The sequence below is a fragment of the Eublepharis macularius genome, chromosome 16, assembly GCF_028583425.1.
Source record: "Eublepharis macularius isolate TG4126 chromosome 16, MPM_Emac_v1.0, whole genome shotgun sequence".
NCBI classification, from domain to species: domain Eukaryota; kingdom Metazoa; phylum Chordata; class Lepidosauria; order Squamata; family Eublepharidae; genus Eublepharis; species Eublepharis macularius.
In genome coordinates, this window is record NC_072805.1 from 32,329,344 (window position 1) to 32,347,018 (window position 17,675).

General features: G+C 39.5%; 1 protein-coding gene across 1 annotated transcript in view; it reads left to right on the plus strand.

Moving 5' to 3' along the window:
• CEP89 (centrosomal protein 89) overlaps window positions 1-17,675 on the plus strand; it is a 55,834-nt gene that overhangs the window by 7,831 nt on the left and 30,328 nt on the right. The window contains exons 5-16 of the mRNA XM_055000914.1: window positions 2,473-2,566; window positions 3,224-3,252; window positions 3,813-3,858; window positions 4,732-4,950; window positions 7,628-7,770; window positions 9,989-10,039; window positions 10,441-10,524; window positions 11,202-11,309; window positions 11,964-12,075; window positions 13,549-13,729; window positions 15,284-15,451; window positions 17,049-17,190. Coding sequence (XP_054856889.1) covers window positions 2,473-2,566; window positions 3,224-3,252; window positions 3,813-3,858; window positions 4,732-4,950; window positions 7,628-7,770; window positions 9,989-10,039; window positions 10,441-10,524; window positions 11,202-11,309; window positions 11,964-12,075; window positions 13,549-13,729; window positions 15,284-15,451; window positions 17,049-17,190 — 1,377 coding nt within the window. The remainder of the gene's footprint in view (window positions 1-2,472; window positions 2,567-3,223; window positions 3,253-3,812; window positions 3,859-4,731; window positions 4,951-7,627; window positions 7,771-9,988; window positions 10,040-10,440; window positions 10,525-11,201; window positions 11,310-11,963; window positions 12,076-13,548; window positions 13,730-15,283; window positions 15,452-17,048; window positions 17,191-17,675) is intronic.

Consider the following 17,675-nt stretch of genomic DNA (forward strand, 5'->3'; position numbering starts at 1 on the left):
TCGCAGCATCAACTTGTTACCAGCTTACCAATTAAAATTAGTTAGGATTGTGACCATTAGGTGGTGCTATGTCTGTAGGTATGTCTATAGCTATGTCAGGCCTGAAATCTGTGTAGAAGCTCAAATGACAAAACTGAGGATATCATACTTTGGTCACATCACGAGAAGGCAAGACTCACTAGAAAAGACAATAATGCCAGGAATGGTGGAAGGCAGCAGGAAAAGAGGAAGACCCAAAACAAGATGACTTGACTCAGTCAAGGAAACCATGTCCTCCAGTTCGCAAGATATGAGCAAGGCTGTTAATGATAAGACATTTTGGATGTCGTTAATTCATAGGGTTGCCATAATTTATAGGATCGCCATAATTCAAAAGTGACTTGACTGCACATCACACACACATACACATACACACCCCTATAGCTTTTTAATGATTAAAAATCAAGCTTAAAATGAAATACCTAGATTAATACTGAGATAGAAGACAGTAAATCAGGACAACAGTACATGTTAGCAGACTGGAAATAACAGATGTATTTTAATGTGCGAGGTTACTGGAATCTGTGCAGATGTTAAACCAGCAGATAGGCATGTCAGGTTATCCTCTTCCAGAGGTAGGATGCACGGATGTAACAATCTTATTGAGATAAATAACACTTATTTATACAGAGAGTAGGTGACAACCCATAGTGATGGTCATTTTTCTGTCTCCAGAGTTTGATGTGTCATGGAAACAGGAGTGAACTTATGAACTTGAGAGAATGGAAAGTGAAAGCTGGCAGAGCATAGACCGTGTATGTTTGGGCAAAGTGAGCATTTGCCATGATGTCTAAACAGCAAGCCAAGAGCCCCTCTATGAGATGCTTATAAATGATCTTGGGTGGATAACTGGAATGATCAGGCAGAATTTATGAACAGGCTGGGCATGATACTGGGAATCCAAACCCCATGAAGTTATTAACTCTGCAGCCAGAGTCGCTGAAATACCTGCTCGGTTCTCATTGATTTACTCAGTTGTAAAAGCTATTTTTGAAACTAGGCCAGCAGTATAATTTCTGCAGAATAACAAGAGCTGTGATGCCACAGTGATGCATCCAGGCAGACAGTATGATTCAGAAAGCAATGCGCAGGAAGAGCCTCTACCTCTGGTTCTGGTAGAGTCCCCCCCCCCCCGCCCCCGGCCTCCCAGTTTGTCATGTCAGCTTGTATTGCTTACATCTGAGGGAGCAAACAGCTTTAAAATCCATCGTCGCAGTAGGTGAGAGGCCTGTACCAAATGAAATTAAAAATTCAGTAGACAGAAGGGCCTTGGAGGAGAAAGCAAAGGGGGCGAAAAAGAAATAAAATGTGATGTCTGCGTAAAGTTGTAGCAAATAGCCTTAGATGAGGCAAAGAAAAAAACAAAAACAGCAAGGCTAACTCCTTCATTCTGTGTGAGTCCCTCTGAAAAAATGTGAAAATCTGAAAGAAGTTTAGGATCACAAGCTAAAGGCTGATCTTGATTTTAAGGGGGAAAGTGTGATTCTGCCCTCTTGGGGTTTTATTGCTTCAGAGTACAGGTTGATTAACATTTTTTGTTAAAACAGTTATTTTTTATTACCTGTGTAGTCGGCAATACTGGGCCATACTGTTGTGTATGTTTCAGTTTTATCTGGCAGTACTGATGAAACTCTCAGCAGTGCAAGTTATATTTCTTACTCTGTACAAGAAAAACTCTAGGCCAGTAGTTCTCAAAACTTCTGAAGTGGGACCCATTGATAAACTTAATGTAATTTTTAGGACCCATGCTACCTTAACCCTTCCCCAACATGAAATGCTAGAATCTTACATCAGCTAATACGGAACAAGTTTATATTCTATCACGTTTAGTATGTATAAGTATAGAGCATTACTGAACAATAGCCTGTGCTTCACGGACATTTTGCACATTATGCTGAAGCAATCGCACAGTTGCCATTGGGCCTCCACTTCCAGCTCACCCTGCTTCTCCTCCCCCATCCTGGCTTCACCTGTGGGAAAGTCATGACCACTTCTGGGTCCCGAGTCATTGTCACAGAGTCATTACTCTAGGCAACGCATTGTCCAGGTTAGCCCTAGGGAGGTAGAATATTTGAAGGTAGGGGAGAGCTCCATCTTAGAAATGTAGTAGAGGAAAGGGGGAAAGCTGTGGGGATGCAAGGTGGGCTGCACAGGGAGCAGGAGGAGAGAACAGCTGAATGGGCAGAGATGATGGGGAGTGAGCTCAACTGGAAGGGAAAGGAGCATCAGTTAAAAAACCAGGCAGTAGGTGATATGAATGACTTGAGACTCTCGACAGCTATGGCTTGTCAGCATAGACCATATTCACTTGCTGCACTCTTCCTTTCAGCCTTTTGCTAGTCTGTAGTTGAACGTGTTCTTGTACACCAGCGTGCTGGCTGTTTGTAAGCGGGCTGCAGATTTCAAGACTGTACTATTAATATTTTTAATTAGAAAAATCTCCCAGTGTCTTCTGATACTGAGGATGAAGAAGATGAGCCTTCTCGCCAGGATTCTTGGTTTATTCGTCCAAATGTTCAAGTGGAAGGTAAATTCTCTTTTTGCTTTAAGAGAAAACATTGTGCAGTGACACTTTGATTTTCAGATGGCTGTCTCCTGGTCCCCTGGAGCATCGTTGGTGGCTTTTTTGTTCTGTTTTTTTGAGAGGGAGAGGTGATCTTGGGTTTTATTATGAAATGTAAAATGGTTTCCTGAAGGGGGCACCTCTTCATTCCAGAATTGCATTGCAGTGCATGCTGCCTCTTTCCTGATCCTCTTGAAAACAGGTGTGACGGTCAAGCTTAAGATTAAATTTGAAACACAGAACGGTTCCTTTAACAGTTATGCAAGCTTCATTCCAGTTTTTCGTTGTTCAAGGCTCATAGAATATTATGTTGCATCTTTTCTATCTCTCCTGTCACTAAAAACAGATGGAGAGATGATGGAATCAAGCAAGAAGTGTAGATTAGTTTCCTTAATGTGCACACCAATATTTCAATAGAATTTTTACATTACAAACAGAATGCTAAATGGGTGAGTCTCACGTTACTCAACCAAATACTAATAGAATAGGAGCTAAACTATCCTCTCGCTCAGTTGGAAGGATTTTTGAAATTTGATTTGCAGTTCTCCCCCTCCCCATGATGTTTATTTAAATAGTTTTATTCTAAACATCCTCAGATACATTAATTTTTCTGTTTTACAGAAATCGAACCTTCTGTAGAGAATAGCCCGGTAAGGTTTTCATGATGGAAATTACTGCTTCACATTCCTTTTTTTTAAGAGCATTTAAGAACTGTCATAAGGTACAGATATTAAGTAATACTTTTATGGCTGTTGACTTTGATTTCTCAGACAACCTTTAAGAATATTTAATCATTTTTAGTAGAATGAAATGAACAAGCTGCTTTTTAATCCATACTGCTTTCAGTTTCACAGAATTTTTTTTTTGTACTAAGTTGCTTTTTCTCCCAGCTCACTTCTCACACCAGAGCTGAGCTAGGAGAAAAATGCTGAAAGGGATGCAGGGTTTAGCTCTCCTTACTTGAAGATGCTCGGCTTCTCTTTAAAAATATATCCCACACACTCTGAATCAGATGCAATTGGGCCTACAGATATATTATGCAGGTACCGTTGCAGCTAGTGGGAGAATATTCATGAAATTAAAAACTACAGAAAAACTAAGAAATTAGATTTTAAATGTTCAGTAAATGATAACATTCTTTCTGGCTACAGTTGAGAAAAGGAGGGGATTAACAGCCAGTTAGATCATCTTATTTTTGTTTCCTCGTTAGGTTGAAAAGGCTGAAAAACCACTGACTGAAAAGCCTCCATCTCCAGGTACATAACTGGCTAGGTTTTGTTTAGAATTGTTATAAACTTGTCATATTGAATCTTAAATATTTACTCTGCAAAATAGCATTGCAACTTAATTCACTTACATATGCAGTTGCTGTTGGATTAGCTGTATGTGAGTTGTTCATAGTTCATATCGTGCAGATGGTTTTTGAAGGATTTACAGTGCAATCCTAAAAAGAGTTATTCCAGATGGGAGTAACTCTTTTTATGATTGCACTGTTAGTTTTTCTTTCACATCATGTTTTCTACTAAAAGCTGCAACTTTTGTCACAGAAAAAAAACTTTACCCAGGGCCTTCCCAGTTTATCAGCAATTTAATTCTTAGTTTTGTAGTAACAATAGTAGTCCAGGTCCAGTGCCCAGGGGCAGTATTTCCATCCCAACATTGGGAAAGAGGAAAGAAAAGCCTTACTACAGAAGAATAGCCAGTTTGCCATTTTTAAACAAATACATATCAGAAGAAATTCAGGGTTGTTGTTGAATTAACATGCATCTCTCTCAGTGTAAATTAAATTCTGTTTAAACAGCTTTACAAACATTGAAATGTTTTGATTGGTCTTCATTTGTACAGTATTTTGACTGTTTTTGAAGCTTTGATGAGAGCGGCCATGTATTCAAGATTTGTTCTTGCAATCCTAGTCAAAAGGCAAGCTGTAATGTTTAGATTTTAATGAATAAACTGCCTAGGGAGATCTTGACTATATCAGTCCTAAAGGCATTTATTGTGAAATAACTGGGGCTTACTTTCTTGCTGCTTGCTGCTAGATAAACATATTTTATGAGTGCCATCTTTTCCCAAGTGACCTGGATATTTTAGTGACTGCTAATGAATAATTTGTACCATTTTATTGATAGACGTAATACTACGTAAAAGGCAGGGACAGGTGGATCTCGCTAGAGAGAAGCTCCAGAAACTGAAAGACGAAAATTGGCAGGTGAACAATGCAAATCAGACCCTGCTTTCAGAACTTGGGGAGATGAAGCAGCAAATGAAGGAACTTCAACTAAAAGTTAAGACACTGGAAAAAGAAAATACGAAACTTAAAGAAATTGAACAGAATTCACATAGAGAAGGTGGGAGTTAAATTTTTATAACAGGATAAATAATGTTTGTGAAAATGTTCTCGTTTACCCTTGTGCATTGTCTTTGTTTACAGTATCAGATGCAAGCTGAAATTACTTTTGCAATGTGAGAAGTATAGAATATACTTGGTTTTCAAATAATATATTACTTCAATTATTTTTTATTAAAGCTGACATCACAGTCGGTGTATCTAGATTTCTAAAATGCCAGTATCACACAAGTTCCCTTACTCCCTGATCATGCAAATGTTTAACTTGATACAGTCTACTCAAGTACCTAAAGGAATCAAAGTTTAATGTGGTGGTTCACAAAGTCTTCCTTATGTGGCATCTAATCAATCATAATACTAGAAAAACCATCTCCAAAGGCTGCTGTGGTCCCTGTGTCTCATCAGCTGGGCCTGCAGCGTACAATCCTTTCTCTTTTTGGAGCAAGATGAGGAGCTTGGCTAGGATGGAAGTTTACCATCATTTAATTTATTTATTTTCATTTATGTAAAATATTTGTGTCCCATCTTCTAATTCAGAATGTCCAAGACAGCTGACCAATAAAAACGTTAGTCAAAACATCATATATAAAGTAAAAAAAAAAAGGTAAAGGTAGTCCCCTGTGTAAGCACTGAGTCATTCCTGACCCATGGGAGGATGTTGCATCACGACGTTTTCTTGGCAGACTTTTTGTTATGGGGTGGTTTGCCATTGCCTTCCCGAGTCGCTGTACCCGCAGGGTACTCATTTTACTGACCTCGGAAGGATGGAAGGCTGAGTCAACTTTGAGCTGGCTATTTGAATCCAGCTTCTGCTAGGATCGAACTCAGGTCGTGACTTGTGAGCAGAGCTTGGGCTGCAGTACTGCAGCTTACCACTCTGTGCCACGAAGCTCCTTAATCATACATAAAAGAAATCCAAAAAAGATCAGTAAAAGAGACAACTCCTGTGCATCTCTGGCCTTTCCTCCTGGTGCCTGCCATTTAGACCCATTTAGACCCTATTGCAAATAGCAGAGATAGCATTCTTCCTATATGGTTGGTAGAGAGAGGTTCAGCCCTTTATGAATGAGGGTGAATGCCTGAGTTGGTTATTGGAAGAAAAAGGTCCCTAACCAGCAGCAGCGGGATTCTTTGCATGCTCTTTCCTTTTTAGAGCTCCCTGAAAGCATTCCAGTGAGAACCTATCTTTGATCTTCAGGCCAGAAGCTGAAACATGCCGATCCAATCTGCAATTTAAGACTTTGTAGAACAGAGCCCTTAGGACATCTAAAACATCCCAACTGCCATTACTGTAGTTTCCTTTGACACTTTTCTGGTAAAAAATTAAATGGTGGGACCAGGAGCACTCACGGGAATGAAACACTTAACAGAATGCATCCTTTGTACTTGGCTACATCCACTTCTAAGCTTTTACTATTAAAAAAAAAAGAAATGTGAATTTGGAGGTTCTTTCTCTTTTTCCCCCTTCATAATGCAAATTCAGTATGTGCGTGCAGAGGGCTGTGTATATGTGTCTTCTTTACATTTACAAGTAGATGTCACTGAATTCCTTGTATAAAATCAGGTGAACTGTTTTAAAATCCACACATTGGTAGCCAAATGTAAATAGTGACGTACCATGGGATCCTTTAAACACAATTTATTAATAATAATTCTTTCTGTTGTGGTTTGAATATATGAAGCTAGTCCTCATTAGGAGTCATCTTAATGTTCACAGTCAGTTACAGCAAGTAAAGAACGTGTTCTACGTGCATTACCATTTTGATGTATATACTGAGTTGCCCTGTACCTCTCTGCGCGCCAACAGCAGCTATTTATGCTGCATCAGAAGCCTGTTTCCAAGGTTCCCTTCTGTTCAGGGCTTCCTTATTAGATGGCATGCTGCATTCAGAGATGGAAGCCTCAAACATGTGTTGTGTGTGTTCATACTTCCCTGTGTGGGCTTTTAGATCTGAGTTGGTGGTGGAATTCCAGCCTACGAAGCCTTCCTTCAACTTAAATGTCTCTTTCAAATTGTCACTTAAGTTGGAGGAAGGCTGACGGAAGCTTTTCTCAGTGGAGTGGTAGGATGCAGGCTGTTGTGAATGTCCTGGCAATCTGTTACCATCAAGCCAAATGCAGATATCCAGCCATGTTTTGTGACTGCCTGAGTCCTTGACGAACCCTCTTTTTTGCCACCCAAGATTTGCAACAGGAACATGAGCTTTATCAGCCCTTTAGTAGGATGTCATATGGAGATTTTACTTATTTACTTCATTTATACCTCATCTTTCTCCCCAGTGGGGTCCCAAAACATCTTACAGTCATACTCCTCTCCTCTATTTTATCCCCAAAACAACTCTGTGAGGTAGGTAAGGCTATGAGTGTGCAACTGACCCAAGGCCCCCCAGCCAGCTTTCGTGGGAGACTGGGGGTTCAAACCTTGGTCTCCCAGATCCTTGCTCAGCACTAATCACTATACCATGCTTGGTCTCTTGTGTGCGAGGGCTGGGCAATATTTAACTTGATGGGTCCCTGGTTGAGCAGGACTACTATAAATAGTTTTATGAATAGCTACTCTTGGAGAACAGCTATTTTTTACACAGTATTCTGAATTTCTAGTAGACATTTGAGAGCTTTGGACAATCAGCAAGTTAGAGTACAATCGTTGTGCACTTTTTATTATTTTTTTAATGCAGAGGAACTTGCAGAATTGCTTTCATTAAGACAACAGGCCCAGGAACTGGTGGATGAAAATGACAGTTTGAAAATGACCATTCATCGTTTAAATGTGGAACTAAGTCGCTACCAGGCTAAATACAGACCAATTTCAGCAAATGAGGTAATGATGTTCTCCCCCTTCCTCTAATATTAATTAGAAACATTGTATTAGTGTGGCACAGTGTCTGAGACAGTGAGCTGTGATCCTGGAGGTCTCCAGCCCAAATCTTTCCTCTGCCATAAATTCACTAAGTGGTCTTATGCATATGCAAGCCACTCTCTCATATACCAGCCTCCCCTAGGCAAAGTGAGGGTAATAATATTGGGATAACTTCAAGGCTGTTATAAGGATTGCAAGAGCAAAATATGTGTGATGTGCTGTTTACCCCTCCAGTTTGGGTACGTTTTTAGATTTTTCTGCAAACCTGGGGGGCATTGCTCAAGTTTGCACTGGAAGATTCTCCCTTTTCTCCACCTTGGTCCAATCTGTGGATTTAAGTATCTCCAGATGGGGTCAGGTTCCCTGTTAGATGTATCGATGCTAAATAGTAAGCATGCTGGCAGGTTTGTATTCAGTTGTGCTTGTATTTTTCACTATAATTGTTAATTGATCATCAGCAAATATATAGATCAGGAGACTGTCACTCAGACTTTTACTCAGCCATTTACAGAAGAAGAAACAAGTGGCTTTGCAGAAGAATCACCTTGCAACCTATTAGTTATTTTTGACAGTATTTTTCACCTTGTAGTGTTCTAGACTTCCTTCTATTTGATGTACTATTTCTTTCTTAGGGAATTAAGGTGTGTGTATTTAAATAGTTCACGCTGTGCTCTGGAATTTGACATGTAACCAAATTATCCTCTATGTTGTACTGTGTGAGGCTGTCTAGCCTCCTTGCCCATATACATGTGGCTCAAAAACCTTTCAAAATTTGTGTCTCCTTCTTCTTTATCAAAAGTAATAGGTTGAATACAGCTATTTTGGGATTAAGAGCCAAATATAGTCAGTGTTATTTACCTGGAGGTGATTTCAGAGAAGCAGTTTTTCCTTTCTATTTCTAAAAGGCCAAATATTATTTTAAATAATCCTCCTCCATCCCCCTCAGCAGCCAAAATCATATGCATGTTTGCTCAGAAGTGAGCATGCTGTGTTGAATGGCACCGAGGTTGCATTCTATGCTCATTTATCTGGGCATAATCCCCATACAGCCCAGTGGGACTTATTTTTGAGTAAACATGCATAGAATCGTAGTATTGAGCTATGGTCCTAGGTAGGCTTACTTGGAAATCAGCATCGAAACTCTGTGAGACTGGTTTTCAGGTAAGCATGTCTTAGAACCCTGGTATTAAACTGTATCTTAGGAAAAGCCTTTGTAACAACAGCTTCTTTTAAATACAAAGTACAAACTGTCCAAGGGAATAGCCTTCCACATTCCAAATGATTTGGCTGCAGGGCACATGGAGGAACAGAAAAATAAGGCTAGCACAGTTCAGCTTCAGGGTACAACAGAACAGGAAGAGGACTGGCGCAGATAATCAGGTTTACTCAGAAAAATACAGACTTTCAGTGAGGTGTGAGAGAGACATAGAAAAGGCAGCTGGTACTCTGTGTAAAACAAAGCAGGAGACTTCAGGCACGAAAGTTAAAGTACCATCTCAATAATTCAGGCACAGGGACTGACAGTTTACTTAGGGACTAGACTGAGCATGTGTAATGCACCTCTTTTTTAAAAGGCCAGGCTTCTACTGAAAATAAACTGGAGGGAAGGGAGACTGTCTTAACCCTGATTATCTGTGGGGGGTGGGACATACTTTACACTTTCCCTAGGTGAGTGATTATTTGTAAGCTCAGCCTAGAGACTTTATTGACTGGTTGCCTATCATTAGACACAGGGAAACTATAAGATGTGCAATAAAACTGGCAAGTTAGGTCCAAGCATCAAAAACTAACAGCACAGATCCAGAAATGAAAGCCACGTGATGTCTTTTATTAGACCTACTGAAATGATACAAAACAGCATGCAAGTGTTCATGTTTTCCAATACTTGTCATCAGGGGTGTTTAACAAAAATAGAGGTGGATAACCTCTAATAGTATGTTTAATAATATAGGTGTTTCCTTTGTGTAGAGAGATGAATGTGTCTCTCTCAGAACTGCTCAAGAAGGATGCTTGTAAGCTTCTGTGTGCCATGTTCAATGATAACATTGGGCCTTGGAGGGCCAGTACAAAATAGACATTCTTTTAAAAATAAAGATTCATCTAAATTGACTGGAAAACACTGGCACTTGATGTTGGCGATGCAAAGTTTAATTTATAACTTTTCTTTTTCTAACCTTAGAGTGTAAGAATTGGCAGTCTGCCAATGAAAGGACCAGTGCCTCCATGGCTGGTAAGTAGTAATGAGGGTAGTTTCACATCTTTTTATTTCCTGGTACGTTTTTCAAGAAGACAGAAAATATGATTCTCTTTGTTTTCTTAGTTGACAAACTGCTTATTGTTTAGTTTATGTGATATTTGACCATTTCCACTGAAAATACCAAAATAGTAAAGAAAAAGAAAAAAAGTTTAACAGATCAAGGAATTCATCACTCACTTTTTGGTTGGTCCACCCTGGTCACTTTTTAGACAATAAAATACCCTTTGCGTTTTGCTTAAATTAATACAATTAAAATGTTGATTTACTTTCAGCTAAAACTGTTCACAGTAAAGCTTTTAAAAAGGTCTGACAAAGCTAGAGCATTTATACTTTTGAAATAGATTGGATTGAAGTGTACTTTTTCTCCCCTTTAGCTTGATATGAAATATTTATCTCCTCTGCTATTGGCATATGAAGACAGAATGAAGGAAAAGGACGATTTGATCCTTGCACATGAGGCAAGTTGTAAATTTTGTACTTTAAAGATTGTATAACTAGAAAAAATATTTTTGGAACACAGTACAGTACAATGATGATTTCCCCTGGTGATTTCTGTGGAGCATGACTTCCTAGCCTTCTGATGCAAAATGCCCTCCCCCTAAAATACTGTTCCTGGGAGGACAGAATACCTTTCCCCCTGGACTGCATGAGTAAGGAGGCAGAGGCCTGCAGAAGGAGGGAGGAATTGGCTGACCAGGTGAGATTTTAACTAGGATGGGCTTTGGTTCCATGGTGTATGTATGGAAACCAGTATTTGTTTCTGTGTCATGTGTAAGTCAGAGCCTGTCTCATTTATAGTACATTCCCTTGCACAATTACCTGGACATTAGCCAGGTATACATTGGGAGTACTTTTGAAATATATTGAGAATATATTGGGAATTCTGAATAAGCCTACATAGAATTGTACTGTTAGCCTGCTACACAAACCCATTACTGAGCTGACTTTATACATCTAAAATTTACCATGACGTGTAAGCTTAATAATTGGGCAAAGACAAAGAATGAGAATACACATATTTGTAGAATGATTTTTTAAAAATCCTCAATTGCATATTTAACTCTGCTGGTTTTGATAACCTGTTGTTATAGCAGACCGTTCGTAATTTGTATGTGCGTTCTCATTTCTCATTTAGGAGGACATGAAGAACTTTAAAGCACAAGTTGAAGAGGTGGTGAAGGAAAATGAACAGTTACACCAGCAACTATGTAAACACAATTCTGTTTCAATCAAGGAATGGCAAGTGTGTTGTCCTTAAGAAACTATTAAGTGATTTTGAGGGAGGAGATTCTAAATGGTGAACTTGAACTAAATCTGGAAAAAAATGAAATTTTAATTTTCCCTCATTGATTGAGTACCTTGATAAATGTGACTTTTTCCTGAATATTTTGGAAATACACATACCAAAATATAGTAGTTGGACTTTTCAGGCCTTGCAGTCAAATCTCTGGTGGTAAAAAAGCTCGCCTAAGTCATTTGTATGATATCAGTGACCTTCAGTGGCTACATCCAAGGCCTAATTTCCTGAGGAGCTGGCATAGGAGCAAATGCACAAAGGAGCACAGTTCAGAACATTTACATAGAGCTGTTAGCCATCTAAAATATTTCTTTGGAACTTGCTTTCTCAATCGTACTTCCAAACCCCACAGAATATTCATGATTTTGGGAATCTCAAGAGCTGCTGCATGCTTTGTTCAGCAAGCACAGTTGTTGCAGGTGTGATGTTATTAACACCGGGGGTTCTTGCAACAAACCTGTTAAGCATGCATGACACACACAGTTCTGTTGGGAAGCCCTTGCCTAACAGGCGTTAGTTGATTCTTCTTTCAACGTAGTACAATTATGAACCTTTGAATGGACTTTTTCACTTATAAATCAATTTGTTATTTATAGGCAGCAGCTGCAAAGCCAAGCCAAGCTTGTCCTAGAAGAAAATGCAGTATTGATGGAGCAGCTTAAAATACAGGAAGCAAAAGCGAAAGACAACCACAACCAGCATGTCCAAGATGGTAAAATATCTTGATTGCTCATAGAGCAACCATAAGAAGTGATCTGAACTGAAGTATAATCTAAAATCAGTGCCATGAATGTAGGATATCATGAGCCTCTTTAGGATGAGAAGTGTTAGTTATCAGTAATGTATTGATTGATGCATGGAACAAATTTTGGTTGGCAACATTTAAAAAAATTATGGTAAAAATAATTAACTTCAGTATGGCAGTTAGATTTCAGCGAAATGTCATCTGACAGTTGGTCTAAATTAGAGATGGGCACGTAACAAAAAAACCCCGAACCACATGATTCGTGGTTTGTAGCATTCCATGGAACATCAAACCACGAACTTCTGACCTTTTCCCAGTTCGTGGTTCGTTCTGTGGCATTTCATTTGCCCTGCACCGGCTGCTGAAGCCGGTGCGAGGCGTTTGAAACAGACAGTCATCCCACAGACCCTTTGTTGGAACCGGCTGGGGGGGGGGTTGTGAAATGACAGCTTCTTTCTCCTGCTGCCGGGGCTGTCAGTTTTACAGACCCCGCACTGGAACAGTGCGGGGTCTGTGAAACTGACAAACTGACAGCCCCGGCAGTAGGAGAAAGAGGCTGTCAGTTTCACAGACCCCACGCCGGTTCCAGTGCGGGGTCTGTGAAACTGACAGCCCGTTTCTCCTGCTGCCCGGGCAGTCCGTTTCACAGACCCCATGGTGTGGGTCTGTAAAACGGACAGCCTGGGCAGCAGGAGAAAGGGGCTGTCTGTTTCACAGTCCCCGCACCGGTTTCAGCCCATCGGCTGAACCCCGTGCAGGGTCTGTGAAACTGACAGCCCCTTTCTCAAGCGCAGGGGCTGTCAGTTTCACAGGCCCCGCGCTGGGTGCAGCCGATGGGCTGAAAGTAGTGCGGGGTCTGTGAAACGCCGAACCCAGCCATGGAACAGCTGGAAAAATTCATTTGTTCCGTAAACACGTGTTCTCATGTGTTTTGGTGCAAATGAACCAGCCATTCCATACGGAATTTTGTTCTGTGGTTCGTTTTGTGCTCATCTCTAGTCTAAATGCAGTAGCATAGGCCTAGATTTATGTTAATTTACAAATGACTGACATTGATATAAAATGAAGAAAATGTAATAGGGGCTGAAACAAGTTTGAGTCAAAGAAGTTGGGCCCTCTAGATGTTATGTAGTCTGTTGGAGAATTTAGAGCTTTACTGAGACTTCCCTTTGTCAGGTCCTTTAACATATGCTTAAAAATGTCTCTACTGGCTTTCAAAATTTGTGAAAAAGCACCATTTTTATAACCAGCTTTAGTACTGCAGATTCATGCAGTTGAGAGAATCTCTGAACCAGATTATAACAATTTGAGGAGAACTAAAAGTGTCGGCAGATTGTCCATGAAACAACTAAGTTTGTGTGCTTACGTTCACATATATTTCCTAAAGCTGCTTTTGACTTTGCCTCAAATTTTTAAATTTTTGCATTTTGTCTTATAAAGTTTCCAAATTAACAAAACAGCTGATGGTTTTGGAAGCCAAGAAACAGAGCCAAGAAGAGGAGATGAAAATGTGTCAGAAGCAGCTGGAAGAGTTACGCTCTACGTACATAGGGCTAAGAGCCAGTTTTAAAGACTGCGTAACCATGGAAGAGCACGTTGCTTTGGTAAATCAGTTTAAAAGGTAGGAGTATGATGGTGGAAAATCTCTAAACTACTATTTTGATTACAGTTTACTTATTGCATTGATACCCTGTTATTTAGTGTGACTTAGTGGTTAGAGGGTTGGAGTAAACCTGGAGATGCCCAGCTTTCAATTCCAGCTCACTTTGAAACTCACTTGATAAACTTGAGCCAGTCATTCTCTCTTCATAACCTGTCTCTCAGTGTTGTGAGGATAAAATATACGCTTCCCTTGGAGGAAAGCCAGGATAAAAATGTACTAAATAAATTCAAAATGAGTAGCTATGTTTGTCTGTAGCAGTAAAAAAAGAGCAAGAGTCCAGTAGCACCTATAAGACTAACAACATTTGTGGTAGGGTGTGAGCTTTCGTGAGTCACAGCTCACTTCTTCAAATACTGAAGACTGGTATCTGAATAAGTGAGCTGTGAATCACAAAAGCTCATACGCTACCACAAATGTTAGTTTTGTAGGTGCTACTGGACTCTTGCTCTTTTCTAAATAAATTCAGACAGTAAAATTGACTCCCAAAGCAACATATAGAAATTCAAACTGTAAATAACAACCAATAAATAGGTGATCAGAGAGTGGTTGTCAGTGGCTTCTGCTGCTGCCTTTTCCCCCTCTGGCTTTGCTGATGTCGGTTTTACACCTCTCTTTCTCATAAAAGCGCATCTTAACTTTTAATATCAGTGTTGCATTTTCAGTCTTCTTCCTACAGCATAAATATATTTTCTTATTGATGTATAAATTATGCTTTAGAACATTTAATTAGCCACAGCTATATTTTGAGGGAGATAAAGTTGTTTTTTTAAAAAAAATTATTTTAAAAAATCACAGAAGTGAATATTTTGTGGTTATCACAGAATGTTAGAAATATAGAAGGTCTAAGCTCATCTCTAACTTTATCATACCAGTTCTAACTTTATCATTTAGAGTTGCTTTTCTAATCTTGGTGGGTGCATGAGATGTTAAGTGATACTGTTGTTATACGTATCAAAAGCCATACAAATTGGACAGACATTTTTTAATTGAAAAGAAAATGGGATTTGTGTCCTTAGTTTCACCACTATTCCTGTTCCTGGCTTCTATTGGTAGTTCACCCCTGCCACAAGTTTCTCCATCCTGTTTCCCTTTTACACAATCTACACATGTGATCAAATGTGCATAATTCCACAGAACCTCTAAAAATGACCACTCTGAAGAGGCTATTGCCTTATATTTAAAATGGTGTCAATGGAGGTGATGTGTATAAGTAGCGTGGGCTGCCTCTGTACCCATGTTAATCTCTTTCCATGGAGTTCTGGGTCATACTGCATAGTTGGGTTCACAGCATGTCACACAAAGGAGGTTGCTTCCATGTGCTGCTCAGAATGGAGCAGAATGCTTTCATTTAATAATTTGGCTGCAGTCACTGCTTTTTAACGTCTGCATTAGCAACTTTGTTGAAAGAAATAATTATACTTTCCCACTATTATGTTAATTCTAATTGTTCATTTCTACAAGGGAGAAATTGTCGTTTGGTTTATGCCTGATTTTAATTACTGTTTTCTGTAGCCAACAGCAACAGGAGCAGGAAAAGAGGGAGGCAGAGCTACAGGAGTTAATGGGAAAACTAGCATCTGTGCAAGCTGAAAAAAAGAGCCTACTTATAGAGAAAAATGACCTGGTGGCTGAGAACAAGGCAGTAGAAGCTGAGCTGGAAATGGCACAGAAAATAAAAAGGTTTGGCTGTATCCCATCCTGTTGATTCATAATTCCCCACCAGTTAGAAGAATATGTTTTAAACAGTTATCCAGAAACCAAATTACTTGCAAGATTGACAGTACAATCCTGTTTAGAATTACTTCAGTCTAAGCCCATTGATTTCAGTTGACTTAGACCTAAACAGAGTTACAGCCTTTGAAGTCCATTGAAGTACGCCAGCTTAGAAGAGAGTAGCTGTGCTTAGGCATGCACTATTAGTCTGCTTTAGCGCAAGGGCTATTTCCCATTTTGCTGTCCATTTACGCTGCTCCATTTACGCTGGCACTAGAGGGCCCAAGTGCAGTTGGAGGTTTTGGGGGGGGGGGGGTTGCCAGCTTCTTAAAAAGAAATTGCTAGTAGGTATATCACTACAGTTCTGTGATGGTTTTATGATACTACTAAATTTTTTAAAAAGCTAGCAAAAAGTGAGTGGCAGTGGAAATGGTGGATGCAAGGAGGAAATGGTGCCGGCTGTGGGTGAAGTCTGGAAATCTGCACCTTCCCATCACATTGCAGACACCCGTTTTTCTGGAAAAATCAGAGCAAGTAGGTTTGAAAAACATCAGAACATCCAGAGGGAACTATTAAGGAGATAGTGGATGTGGGTGCTCTGAAAACTCTATTTCTCTACTTCTGTTTGAGAACCAGGATGGTGCAAATCCACTTCTGTTTGAGAACCAGGATGGCGCAAATTCTCCATGTAGAAGCATTCGTAGACTGGTGTAACTCTTCATAGGATTGTACTGTGATAGTTGCAGCTGGATGACTGACATGTTTAAGTCAAGCGAATCTTAGCTTAGTTTTAAATAAATAGATAGCTTGTTCTCAGGGGCTGAAGAAGAAGTTGAAAAGGGGAGAATACTGAAATTCACTACATAAAGCTAAAGCAAGCAGTCTCCCAAACTGGCTTGTGAGGGCAACTGGAAGGGCAGGAGTTGGAGCTATTACAGTTGACCTTTTCTTCCCAGTTAGTGTGGGCTGAATTTGTGTGGGTTGATTTGGCCTTGAACAACTTTCAGAATGCACCTATATCACTGTGTCTTTGGAAAGTTGTAGTACAGCCTTTTGGACATTTGTGACCTCATCACTGTAAAGGGTAGTATGCAGTACTTGCAGGACCACTGCTAGGTCCTGTCAGTGAGTCATAAAAATAATTGTCATCTTCCCTGGCCTGCAGGACTAGCAATTTGTCACTGAGGAAGTACTCTGTAGAGCAGCCCTGGGACTATTTTTTTTCCTGTTACATGTTAACTATATTCCTCATTAGGGTTTATTAAAAAGTGAAATGCATGTTTTTCTTGATTCCCTACAGAGAAGATAGCACGCAAAACTAGAATTTCCAAACTAACTGTATTGTTTAACTCTGATGGAGAATTAGAGTAATTGCTACAATTTAGGAAGTTAAACTTCTAAAAATATAATTAGAGACAATTAGTGATAGCATAAGCTAGTGTAATTTGGCTTACGTCAGTGTGGGCATTGAACTGTACCATAATTGAGTAGGTGATCCTGAATTGCCCCCTTAACAGTTTTTTTTAAATTTCCTTTTTTAAATAATGGTTCTTTTTTTTTGCAGGCAATCACAGAAGAAAATAGGTCTTCTGAAACAACAGCTGGAAGAAACAATGGAAAAGGAGGAGGTAGCACGTCAGTATTTGGCAAATCTGATCACCTTGGCAGAGAATGTGATTCAAGAACGTGACCACCTTTTAAACTTGGTAATTTTTTTGTCTCGCCTCATACTACCTCTTTTGTCTAAATTTATCCCCTTGCAATTCTATTTGGAATTTAGGCCAGATGTTCTGCGCAAATTTCTTTTAGAAGATTCTCAGAGCTCAGTAACCTAAGCTGTGGCCAAATTCTACTCTTTAGCTATCAGAAAACGTAAACTTCTCTAGTGAAAAACACATTATAATTTTTTTTCCTATTTTCATTACTGTTATTCCATTTTAACTCTTATCCCTTTTATGCCTTTGGTTTTCCAGTATTGATAATATTGATTTATTGCTTGTAATCGTATTGTTTTATATTGCTGGCTTTTGCTGTAATAAATTGGATTTGGATTTTGGTAATTTTTTAAAGGATCCATTTCTTATATGAGAGTCCCATTTAGGGTTGTGTGCTTCGGGTTTCCGATTTGGGGAAAATGCACTGATCCGTAAAGATTCGGGGTTCCTGAATCGGGGCCAGTATGTTTGCCCTG